Source organism: Bufo bufo, chromosome 8, assembly GCF_905171765.1.
Source record: "Bufo bufo chromosome 8, aBufBuf1.1, whole genome shotgun sequence".
Classification (NCBI taxonomy): Eukaryota; Metazoa; Chordata; class Amphibia; order Anura; family Bufonidae; genus Bufo; species Bufo bufo.
This window is the reverse complement of record NC_053396.1, coordinates 91,803,671-91,816,760: the sequence shown is the minus strand read 5'-3', so window position 1 is coordinate 91,816,760 and position 13,090 is coordinate 91,803,671. Positions and strand designations below refer to the sequence as shown.

At 41.7% G+C, this 13,090-nt stretch overlaps 1 protein-coding gene across 1 annotated transcript in view; it reads right to left on the bottom strand.

Moving 5' to 3' along the window:
• Positions 1-1,153: 1,153 nt before the first annotated feature.
• The window catches only part of KIF4A (kinesin family member 4A), a 98,600-nt gene continuing 86,663 nt past the window's right edge, over positions 1,154-13,090 (bottom strand). The window contains exons 26-31 of the mRNA XM_040405374.1: positions 10,464-10,541; positions 9,372-9,476; positions 9,144-9,290; positions 7,451-7,567; positions 2,826-2,948; positions 1,154-2,112 (exon numbers count right to left, since the gene is read on the bottom strand). Coding sequence (XP_040261308.1) covers positions 1,918-2,112; positions 2,826-2,948; positions 7,451-7,567; positions 9,144-9,290; positions 9,372-9,476; positions 10,464-10,541 — 765 coding nt within the window. The 3' untranslated portion in view covers positions 1,154-1,917. The remainder of the gene's footprint in view (positions 2,113-2,825; positions 2,949-7,450; positions 7,568-9,143; positions 9,291-9,371; positions 9,477-10,463; positions 10,542-13,090) is intronic.

The window sequence follows — 13,090 nt, the reverse complement described above, 5'->3', positions numbered from 1 at the left end:
CAATGAGAGCCGTTCACTGGTCAGTGCCTACCAGTTTAGGACCTTAAAGATGTGCTGAAAATAGGAGCTAGTTTACACGGTGACGGAGATCCAACTATTCAGATATACAAACTGGAAGGGGGTAGCAATAACTACACCACTAAAAGAACGTTGTTGAGAAACCATATTTTTCTCTAAGTGCAATGTTCACATATCAGTTAGAAAAAGCCTACATCCACAGGTCATTACCGCTCACACATGGACAGACCCCATCACATCCCACAAAATCAGAACTTATGGACGACTGACATTCAGCATCCGTTGTACAGCCACATCAAATCAACCTGCTACATTTCAATTGAATCTAACAGCACTATAGAACCTGCTGGCAAGCCCAAAGTTTGGTTCAGTTGAAAGTCCCAGGTGTTGCAGTTACATTACAGATGTCAATATGAGGCCCTTACTTGGTTCCACAATGGGGTCCAAGGATCCCCCTTCCCGGTTATCGCAGAAATCGTTCTCTTATATCGGCATGGAGCCTGCAAGAATCCTGCAAAGGATCTACCTCATTGTGGAAGGGTTCTATGTCACCCAGTGAACTCAATGACAAAAAGACCACAAGTCAAAGAAATGTTTTGTTTTTCAGATTGTAAATTTGTATGAAGTTGTATTTTACTGTTTTCACTGACTAGTTCCAGGATCTGATTCCAATCACAGAACACAATCCAGCTCGATAAAGCTCTAAATTCAACCTGCTTCTGGCTATTCCAGAAACTAATTTCTTCTATTGGCTGGAACCACATGAGAAATAATTCTAGATGAACAGTAATTAAATAGGATTTATTAAATAGCACTGTGTCCACATGTTACTAGTCTGATCCTTGTAGGCGGAATTTCTGTAAGTCTACTGAAAGTCATGGTAAGAAATAAACATTTCATTTTTATTAGTAATAACTACAAATCTTATAAAAAGTAAAATTAAAAACAATTTTGCATAAAAATCAATGCCTCAATCTTCCTGAAGTAATCTGATAAAGGCCTGGCTTCACTGAACCTGCATCTACAGTGGTTATACAAGAATGACAACTTAGCAGTTACCACTGGATAGGTGATGTGCCTGATGATCGGTGAGGGACTCACTGCAGAGAAACCACTTAATCAGGAAAACGGGGTGCCCTGTCACCCGTTTAAATGGAGTGGCAACACACATAACTTGATGGCTACTCCATTCAAAGTTTATGGGACTTCCAAGTGGGGGACAAAGGGCACCCTCATTTTGTGACTGGTGGGGGTTTCAGCATTAAGGAATTCAGACACTCACTTAACCAGTGTCATTCTGGGACAACCCCTTTAAAGTGGTTTTCTGCTGGTAAAACTTTTATGGTATGTCATGATCTGTCTGCTGGAACCCCAATAATCCCTAAAATCAAGAGGGACCCTGTCTGTTCTCAGTGGGGTGATTTATTACATCTGCAGTCACTCTTCATTGAAATAATTGAACATTTTGGAACCTAGGCTTTTTCTAGATCTCGCATCTAACAGCCACCGCGGTACCACAACGGTCATGTCTAATTGAGATATCATAAAAGTCTTAGCAGAAAACCCTCTTTCACATCTCTGCCAGTACTAGTGCAAAGTTGAACTGCATTTCCAACATCATTGCTGGCCGGCAATGTGACTTGTGTCATCGTATACTGGGACTTACAGACCAGTGGCTGGAAAACCTTTTGCATTTAAAACGTTCCTGTGCTATTACAATACTTGCAGATGGCACGGACTTGCTGTCAGACATACAAATACAAACAAATATTTACAAGGTTTCTTCCCCATAAGTTGCATCGCTGAATGCCTTCCACAACATTATCTAACATTAAAATACAGTCTCCCGCCCCCTAGATGCTACAAATATTAGACTAAAACATCCAAGGACGGCTCTCCTCATTCATCCTCTGTGATTGGTGAGCATCCAGAGAAGAAGCTGGTATTACTGTTGCAAAGCGCTTTCTTCTTTCTCTTCAGTATGGATGTTTGATTCTCCTGTGCGTCTGCAGTCAGTCCCCCAGGGACAATGCTTGGTTTTCGCTGCAGCTTCAAGGACAGCACTTGGCCTATGTCACTTATTTCCTGTAGAACCTGTGGAGGCAGGCCGTTGGTTATTATAGTTAGAATAGTTCTACAAAATGGCTCTAGTGTCTTCAAATTAAATGTCAATGCTTTGTTCTAGCACTATTACTTCTAAATATATAGTAGGTTAAGGGGTTGGCCCATTTGGGGCATTGATGGTACAACATTAGGACATGCCATCAATGTCAGCTATAAGTCTAGGACGTACCTCCAGAATGGGACCCCTGAAGTGAATAATATCCGCGCAAGCACAGTCACACTACATTCACTGCTAAGGGACTTCGAAAAATAGCCAAGTGCGCGATCAGCTCCTTTTGGAACTCCGATAGCAATGAATGGAGGGCATGCCACGCATGGATAGTGTGCTTTCCTTGACTTCAGGGCCCCCTTTCTCAAGATAGGTGTGGGTCCCACTGACAGCATATCCTAGTGTTATGCCATCAATCTCCCAAATAGTCAACTGTCTTAAGGGCTCCTACACAAGTTTGGTCTGGCATTTTCCGGCCACTAAACAAAGAAAACCATTGGCTCTGATTCATGAAGACCAGCATCTGCTATGCTGATCTTCATGCAGCCAGCACTGCTGGGGGGACAATGTATATTATGACTAGGTGCAAATGAAAATACACCTTACAATCCCGCAAATATTTACTACTGTTTTGACTTTATAGGGAAAACAGCACGTTGGGAGAAGGCAACCGATAAGATGCACATGGTCATACCTTTTTGGTGGGAGTTATGCAAGGTGGGGTGAAAAATGAGCTTCCGGATGTTACATCTTCAGGGTAGTCCATCTTCATTGAGTTTTCAGACTCCCGGGACTGATCTTCACTATTGGTGTCATCCTGTTGGTCAAACAATTCAAAATATTAAAAATACTGTGTAAAGAAATTTGTTTTGGGAAAATAAGTAAGGGTCAGAAAGCAAAACCACTAATCTGTCTTGTATAGACAAAACCTACAGCAAATACATTCAGGTAAAAGAAAATATTTTACTTAAGTAAAATCTCTTCCGTTCATTGAGGACAAAGGCAAGACCATGGGTATAGCTGCTGCCACTTGGAAGCAGAAACTAAGCAAAAAGCGTGAACTACCACCAGATATACTCTTTCTACAGGGACTAAGTTAAGAGTGTATACAAGAGCAGGAGCATAATCCTGAATAATTGGGCAAGAAACCAGAACTGAAAAAGCCCCAAACTCAGGCAGATCCAACAAATAACTAGGTGGGAGCTGTGTGTCACCAGTCTGCAGAACCGTGCGCCCAAGAGATGTATCTGTGGATGCAAAGGTGTGTACCATATAAAATCTTGGGAAGGTGGGTATGGACGACCAGGTCACAGCCATACGCACTTGAAGAGCTGAATCCCGGTTATGTACAGCCCGAAAGCCCCTAAATACGGAGTGATCCAGAATGGGAGTTCACTGGTATGCTTCCACAATTGGCAAACCAAGACTGTGGCTTTTGACCAGGGTGGATAAAAATCAATGATATAAATTTTCTTTTTTTTTTTAAAAGGAATATATTACCATCCAAAAGGTTATTCCATCATGAAATAAAGATTCGTTTTTTTAATTATGTAGAATTAGGCTGTTTATGTTTACTTTTTTGGGTAAATAAATTCCATGAATCCATTCACAATGTCATGCTCTTCCAGAGGTTTTTGTAAGATTATTGGGCAGTTTCTCTGCCTACAAGATATTATCACAGATGCTTAGTTTACTTTTGCAGTTCTCAAAACTGAATTTGACTCAGCAGAGATCACATGCCTCTTCTTCACAGCAAAAATGTTATAACATGAACAGAGTTGAGAAAAATACCTTAATCCTAACTTCTACAAACCTATGAATACAGAAATCGACCTAAATCAAACTAATATGAAAAGTTATTATTCTAAAAATCTTCATCTACTTGCATATTATAAGTTATACCAGCAAGAATTAGTCTTTATGTAGAATACTATGATTTAAATTAAGCCTTACTGACTAGTGATTTAAATCAGTTTGATTTAAATCAAATCCACCCCGCTTTTGACTCGGCTAAGCCATTTCTAGGGCCGTCCAGAATTACAGAGTCCACTCTTCAGAAGGAAGACATTTGAGAAAGGTAAGTGTGAATTGCCTGAAATAGATCAAGAGGGTGGGGAGATCGGTTGGAGAGGGGAAAACCATATATCTTTGTTGAGATAAGAGAAAGATGAAAAGGATGGTATCAGGCAAAAAACACCCTTATCCTGATAGACCACCAAAAAGGAGATCGACAGGAAGGAGCTAAGAGCTCTGAAACCCTACGAAAAGACATGATGGCCACCATAAAGGAAACTTTGTAGGAGGGGAAGCGAAGACAGACTAGTTGCAATATAAAAAAAAGAAAAATTCCAGAATCCAATTTTAGTGAAAATTGCAGCTTTATTACGTCCAGAGTAAAAATCCAGTACAGATACATATACATCGCTTTCATGTTTCGGGCACCAGGTTTGTCCTTACTCATAGCTGAAGTTGTGAACATGACCCACCTCTATTATATACACACAAACCATGCAAACAGATCAAGTGAAATCACATGATGAAATTAACTAGGTGAAAATAGGTACTTGTTTCAATAAACTTGGATATGGTATATATAAAATTAAATATATAATCATATCAAATAACGACAATGTGCACAGAAATACATAGGGAAAGAAAAGCTGCCTAATATCTGACCTACATTAATAACAGACTAATTTACAGTTTAAGTCCCACAGAAAAAGCCGCTATTGGGGGGAAAACATCCAACAATATTGAAAATTGTAATATTTCACACAAATAGAAAAGAACACAAATTTCCAATGTAAAGCATTAATAATAAAAAGAATTGAATCACGTTTATGGATAAGCATTTTGAGCACGATTACCCTGTATACAGCATTATGCGTCCGGCCGCAATGATGGGGGGAACAATGATCCTGCCGTGCCCCATCATTTAACCCTTCAGATGTAACTGTGGAGTTAGGCAGAGCGATGCGGCCCCCATTGCTTTCTGATCGGAGCCCCTGCAGTTAAGTTGCGGGGCTCTGATTGGTTATCATGGCAGCCTGGACACTGCTGAAGCCTTCCAAGGCCTGCCATGGTAAACTGCCTAATGAACTATGCACGAGGCATTGCGCAGCAGGGACAGTGTAAAAATCCTATTCACCCTAATAGATCTCTATTAGGGTGAATAGGAAAAGGGATCATAACAAAAAATCAAAATATTTAAAAAGTTTAAAATTACCCCCTTTTGCAATTTTACATATAAAAATGTATAAACAAAAAAAATATTTATTAGGTATTGCTGCATTCGAAAATGTCTGAACTATTAAAAGAATTTCCTGTGCAGTGAACGCCGTAATATGAGGGGAAAAAAAATGAAAAAACACGTGATTCACCATTTTCTGTCATCTTGTTTCCCCCCCCAAAAAATTGAACAGTGATCAAAAAAGTCATATACCACAAAAACGGTACCAATAAAAACTACAGTTCATTGTGCAAAAAACAAACAAAAAAAAAAGCCCTTATACAGCTTCATAGACCGAAATATATATATATATATATATATATAAAAAAAGTCATGGATGTCAGAATATGGTGATGCAAATAAAAAATAAATAAATAAAAAAAACACACAAGTCTGGTATCGCTGCAATCATATTGAGCCGCAGAATAAGGACTCATACACACAGGCGTGCATACGGCCTGCATACGACTGGTCCGCAATACACAAGGCACAGGCCGTGTGCACCCCACATCACAGATGCGGACCCATTCACTTGAATGGGTCTGCAATTCCGGAGATGCGGCGCGGAACAGAAGCACTACGGTGTACTTCTGTTGTGTTTCTGGTCGTGCCTCCACACAGAAAGACATATCTGAGGGAGATGGGCAACGATCTGAGGGAAAAGGAACACCTGGAAGGATGGGATGTTCTGGCCTATTTTTGGGGGCACCTGCCACAGGAGGCTGTTGTGACCATCTAAATCTGAAAGGACCATGTCTGACTTCAAAGACATGCGCCCCAGCATCTCTACGATAGTTTTATTGGTTTGAGAAACAATAGCAATATCTTGCCTAAGGAATGTGCCCACTCCAGTTCCGCTGACATTGGGGAAGCAGGCAGCGATAGGCTGGGGTCACGGACGCTAGGTGGTGATGCTCAACAGGTGGTGCAGAAGGGATCAGACTAACCGCATTGGAATTTGTGTGCAAGGAGAGCAAGCAAAATGCCACATGGAGGGAGAAGGGATTCAGCTCTAGGTTCTGACATGGTGGCCCAGCTAACTATCCCAAGGGGATAAAAGGGGGGGAAAGAATCAAAATAAGAAGAGCAGTGAGTTGGGACTCATTACCACTTGGATGCCAGAGCAACAAAGAGCAGGGTGCGCAGGAGAAGGAGGGCTTACAGGTACCCGGCTAAGGGGGCTGCAGAAGAGACACTGCGGTGGAGGTGCGGACCAAATCGGGAATAAAACCGGGCCAGTAATACAAACATGAGGGTTAAGACAGCTCATCTTGTAGGAACCGAAGCACAGCAGCAGTTAATGGGGACCTAACCCTTCTAGTGGATTGTACAGGAATAAGGGTCCTCTCAGAACACAGTGGCAATTGTACCAGATAGAGGAAAGAGAACCGTGGTACGATGCTTGCTGGCCAAGTAGGCCCCAGGCAGCATCGCAGACCTTAAAACAATCACTTTAAACAGGGAATGAGGACAATATACTTAACTGTTCAGTTTTCTGCCCACCCAAATTCATGCTGCCCCTTTGGGAGGAAAGCTATGCTTGAAAACAGGGACTAAGCTAAAACTTTCTTAGCAAGGAGTACACACTTTTTCCTTATTGTCCACCTCCTAGTGCCAGCACTTATACCCATGGTCTTACATGTGTTCCCCAATGATACTGTTAGAAATACAAAATAAACTATAGCATGCAAAGAACTAGCATACAATGGTGAACCACAGAGATATGCCAAAACCCATGCAAACTGCCATTTATTCACATTTACTAGTGGAAAACCGTCTGAGGAAAACCCCATCTCAATCATTTAAGGAAAAACAATGTGACTCCTTTAACAAAATCTGATTCATAGGGAGTAAGTTCTAGTAACAAAAGTACCCCTTTAAACCCAATATGAAACATCACATGTTCACCAAATGAATACAAACCTGAAAGAAACGTACATGTAGCTGTCCTAGTCCACTGCCTTGCTCTTGACCATATAAAAGGCAATCAAGTGAAGAGCTAGAATTGCATAGCTGCAAATTTGTATTTGGTTTTGGCACTACACAGGTTTAACAGATTTGGTTCTTAGTCCAGCCTATAACACACTTACCGAGAAGTTATCCCTGTTGCGGCATTTACTTGGGTCACAGTAACAATCCTCTGAGCAGTTCTGCTTGTTTTTCCTACAGCGACACATTTTATTCCCACAACGCCCTTTACAAGAGCACTATAATAGCAGGAAAAAGGCACAGAAGCTTAGGATTATTACCACTTTCCATCCCCTATGAAGGCACGTCCTTAAAGGCCATGTACACCTTCGGAGGCATTTTTTTATTTTTTTTTTATTGATTGCATGCGACTCATTTTTGGCTAAAAAACTTTTGTTCAATTGGCCTTTATTAAAAATATTGAGCTGTTCCGTCACAAAGGGTTACCTTTTTCTAGCTGTGCGACTGGTACTTTCACTTTGTGCTGGTCATCTAATAACCATCATCTCCAAACTACTAAGAGGTCATAAAACACTTAGAGGACCTTTCACCTCTCCTGACATGCCTGTTTTAATAGCTTCATGCATTCCCCGTGTGATAACAATTCTGGAACATCTATTCTTATGGCTCCATGTTGTGACATTCCTCTGTTATTTCTACTAGAAGTTATGAATGAATTTCTATTAGCCTTCAGTAAGGGTACAGAGGGAAGAGGGGGGGGGGGGGGGGGGTGCACCTGCACAGACTGAATATATCCAATCAGTGCTGCCATTTTCAGACTATGCAGGGACACTCCCAACTGGTTACCTCCCCTCTGCACCCTTACTGAAGGCTAATAGCAATTCAATCATAACTTCTAGTAGAAATAATAAAGAAATGGCACAACAGAGTCATAAGAATAGATGCTCCAGAATTGTTATTACATGGGGAATGCATGGAGCTATTAACATGTCAGGAGAGGTGACAGGTCCTCTTTAAGCCACATTCTTATCAGTAAAATAAGTAGTGAGCTATAACGAGTGTTTATAAATGTCAGAGAGCAGAGATAAGGAGCCCGTCAGTTCCTGGTCTGATGGAAAAGTCTCAAAAATCCAGAGGCTGCTACTAGAGCATATCCGCATTGTACAGAAAAAAAGGACTTCATATTTCTTTTTTAATAAAGACCAATTAAAAAATAAAAAAAAGTTTTAGCTCAAAATTAGTACAATGCAATAAAAATAAATTGCCCCCAAAGGTGTACATAGCCTTTAAGATAATCTCATCAAAAAGTAAAATAAATAAATAAAATATCTAGAATAAAAAAAAAAATATCTGAAATATGGCAAACACCCCAAAACATCCTTATTTATATGCTTGCACTTTCATAAATTAGGTCCATTAAAAAGGGAATAAAAAATTAATAAAGTATAGTTAAATGGGTTTCCAGGTGTTTAATACTGACTGCTCATCAGGATAGGTCACCAATATAATTTGTGGGGGTCCAACTCCTGGCACCCCCGCCAATAAGTTGTTCTAAGAGACCTTGAGTGTCGCTGCCTCTTCCTAGGCCTGTAACGTTATGGTCATCTGTCACAAGGCCTAGACGCAGGTAAGCGACTTGGCCCAAGTTACAATACCAAGCACAGCCGCTATGCAATGGACGGTACTGTGCTTAGTAAGCAGTGAGGAGACCATGGCCTCCTCAAACAGCCGATTTGCGTGAGTGCTGGACTTATGCTGATATATTGATGACCTACCCTGAGGGTGGGTCATCAATATTAAACTCCAGGAAAACTCATTTAAGAAATCAAGCAAGGGTTGAAATGTTTCACTCACCCCATTTGACACTTTCTTGGACGGTTTGTCATTTTGGTTAGGGATCCAGTTCTTGTCGCTTAAGTCATCTTCAGACTCAGATTCAGATAATAAATCTTCCAAGACTACTGTAGCAGATTTTGCTGTTGTTCGACGCAGAATTCTAGGCTAAAAAAATAAAAATAAAAAATAAGTGTGCAACAAGTTTTAGAGAATTGAAGGGCGACGACATGGACAAATAGTCTTCACCTTGGGAGGAACGAAATCAAAGGGAGAATCTGGAGAGCTGACGGCAATGATCTCAGATTTGCTGAACATTTTCTTTCCACTTGCAGCTTGAAGTAAGGCCAATTTCTTGAACAAAAAATAAATACATTTGAGAAGTTATAACAAAAAACTCTGCCGGCCAGAAGCAGCATAATAGTTTTACAACTGGCCGATAACCACTTTCACAAAAACTTCAATAGAATTTAACAAGGGGTTATAAAGTGTTTGGTGTGGAGACATAAGTACAGTTGGAAGGCACCTTGCAGTGATGAGGTCCAACATATGGATGGAGTTTGGATGGTTACCTCTGGGTATTTGGAATGAGAGATTGTCAGCCCCAATAGGAACAGGGGCTGATGCGAATCAATGTGCTATAAGTGAGTAAAATTATATATATTTTTTTACTAAATACACCATTGATGGGGTCCGTGGGGTTAGACTCTTAGGCTAGCTTCACACTAGTGGCTGGGAAATCCAGAAAGCTGTACCTGCAGATAACAGTCGGCCGGAGGTTTCTGGATCCTGCATCGCTGGATACTACTGCCTTTCTACTGGACCCCATATGACTAATAGGGTCCATCTGCTACCTAGCAAATACACTGAGAATCAACTGGACAAAAAACACTGCAAGCAGCGGCTGATTCCTAGCATTGTCTGCCAGACCTGTTGGCCGCGGGTGTGAACGAGGACTTCGAAATCACACCTTAAAAAGATGCTGTCCCACCATCATAAGTTTTATGACTGACGTTCTGCCAATCCTTGAACACAGTTGAGGCATACCTGTGTAGGGAGTGAATGCATAGTACACCGCTGACAAATGTATAGTCTAGCACAGTGTTTCCCAACCAGTGTGCCTCCAGCTGTTGCAAAACTACAACTCCCAGCATGCCCGCACAGCCAAAGGCTGTCCGGGCATGCTGGGAGTTGTAGTTTTGCAACAGCTGGAGGCACACTGGTTGGGAAACACTGGTCTAGCAAATACATATGTGCTGCATTACTAGCCAAATGTCTCCCCTGAGATACCCATGGAATGTAATGTAAAAAGGGGCCCATGTCTGCTGTATTTTCACTCACTTGTTTGTACAAATCATTTTCGTGGATGAGTTGGTGGTTTTTTTCACACAGCTCCTTCATCTTTTCAATTTCTTCATCCTTTGAAGAAACAATTATTTGATACATGCCAAGCAGACAGGACAACTAAACAGGTTTGCAACTATGAATACTACAAAGATCCTACAATACAATATTAACCACTGTATGTGGAAACCATATCTCTACGGAAACCTGAAAATTTGTTCCGAAGCCTGAAAAAAAACAAAAAACGCTAACTCAAAATACAAATAAACAAGGGAGGACTGCACAATCTAAGCTATTAAATATAGATAAAGCAAGTCCTGGTTAATCACCTTCTACAAGGACGTGGGCATTATGACACTGCAATGGAGTGCATTGGCATACAGTCCTGGCCAAAAACGGAGACATAATTTTGGTTTTCACAAAGTAGGCTGCTTCAGTGGTTTTCAAACTTTTTGTAGATATTTCTGTGGTATACTTAAGTACAATTATTAGCATCTTAGGTTTTTAACTTCTATTGACAAAACTATAAAGTTTATGCAGAGACTCAATACTTCCATTGTTGACCCTTCTTTAAATCAAGACTTCTGCAATTTGCCCTTGCCTGCTGGATATCAGCTTCTGGGCCGAGTCCTGACTGATAACCCAGTCTTGACTAATCAGTGCTTGGATTTTATGACAATTTCTGTGTTTTTCTTTGTCTACCTGATTTTTGAGGATTGAGGGGACTAGTTTCCTGGCCATGGACTCAAAATGCCAAAGTTTTTTCCATCAAGCCCCTTAATTATCACTTTTGCCTTGTGACCCAATGCTTCATCATGCTGGAAAAAAGCATTGTTACAAACCAGTTTGTTCCTGGATTATTGGAAGTAGTTGTTTTTGGAGGATGTTTTCATACTTAATGGTCTAAGGATGCTTGACTGCTGGCGTAGAGACAGGACTCACTTTTCTTCTAAAATCATCTCTCCATATGTCCCGAACAATTTGATGCAGCTACATGAGAGAAAATACCCCAGTCCTCATCAGTCCAATCCCTGCACTTCCTGCAGAATGTCAGTCTGTCCTTGATGTCTTTCTTGGAGAGAAGTGTGTTCTTTGCTGCCTTCTTGACACCAGGCCATCCTCCAAAAGCATTCCCCTCTGTGTACACAGATGCACTCACACCTGCTGCTATTACTGAGCAAGCTCTGCACTGGTGGTGACCTGATCCAGTAGCTGAATCCTCTTTAGGAGATGGTCTTGGAACTTGCTAGACTTTCTTGGGTGCCTTGAAACCTTCACAGCAATTCCATTTCTATCCTAGAAGTTCTTAATGATCCGATAAATGGTTTCTTCAGGTGCAATCTTACAAGCAGCAACATCCTAGACCGTGAAGCTCTTGATGCAAAGCAATGATGACTGCACATGTTTCCTTGGTGGTGACCATGGTTGACAGAAGACTGATTTCAAGCAACCAGTCTGCTCTTCTAATTGAATCAGGAGTGTGATATTGGCCATCTTGTCTTCATTGAAAGGGCATTTTAGAAACCCCTATCACACAGATGATTAATCATGAGGGAAGCGTACCTTTCTGACAATTGCCTGGATTGCCCAATGAAGGAGTGTTTGCTCGTTCATCAGCAGCAGTATTAGGGCTCGTGTCCACAAGCGTAAGCCCTCAGTGCCCGTGCTGCGGACCACAAATTTCAACTTTTTTTTTGCACTACTTTTTTGCAGAACGGAAGCATAGAACTGAAGCACTCCATATTGCACAGGGCCAGTGCCCCATGTATTGTGAACCACAATACGGCCACAGCAGGGCAACGGTCATGGGCATGAGCCCAAACACTGCAAGTTTATATGAAAGCTTGTGAACGATCATCGGGCAGAAAATCCCTTAACACTATCCTGAGCTACAGGGCCTTGAAAAAGTATTCATAGTCCTTCTCCACCTTACACCCACAAACTTAAATGTACAGATTTTATTGGGATTGTATGTGAGAGACCAATACAAAGTATGTGTGAAGTGAATAAGGAGACTTTTGTATTACTTACCAGTAAAGTCTCTTTCTCGCTCTTCCTTGGGGGACACAGGAAACCATGGGTATAGCTCTGCTCCCTAGGAGGCGTGACACTAAGTGAAAGCTGTAAGCCCCTCCTCCATCAGCTATACCCTTCAGCCTGGAGAAGAGACTGCCAGTTGCATGTCCAAGTAGTGAAAGATAACCACCAACCGGAAAAAAGACTGTCGAGCCCCAACGGGGGCAACCAAGCCGGAACCACAACTGTAACCCAAATGAAGGGCGGGTGCTGTGTCCCCCAAGGAAGAGCGAGAAAGAGACTTTACTGGTAAGTAATACAAAAGTCTCCTTTTCTCGCCCATATTCCTTGGGGGACACAGGAAACCATGGGACGTTCCAGAGCAGTCCCAGAAGGGAGGGACCAGAACAAACTAGACCAACACCAGAGGCATCAATCAACTGCCGCCTGCAACACCAGACGGCCTAAAGCAGCGTCAGCCGACGCATGAGTATGCACCCTGTAGAACTTGGTGAAGGTGTGCAAGGAGGACCAAGTGGCCGCCTTGCAAATCTGCTCCGTAGAAGCCCGATTCCTCTGAGCCCAGGAAGCCCCGACCGCTCTAGTGG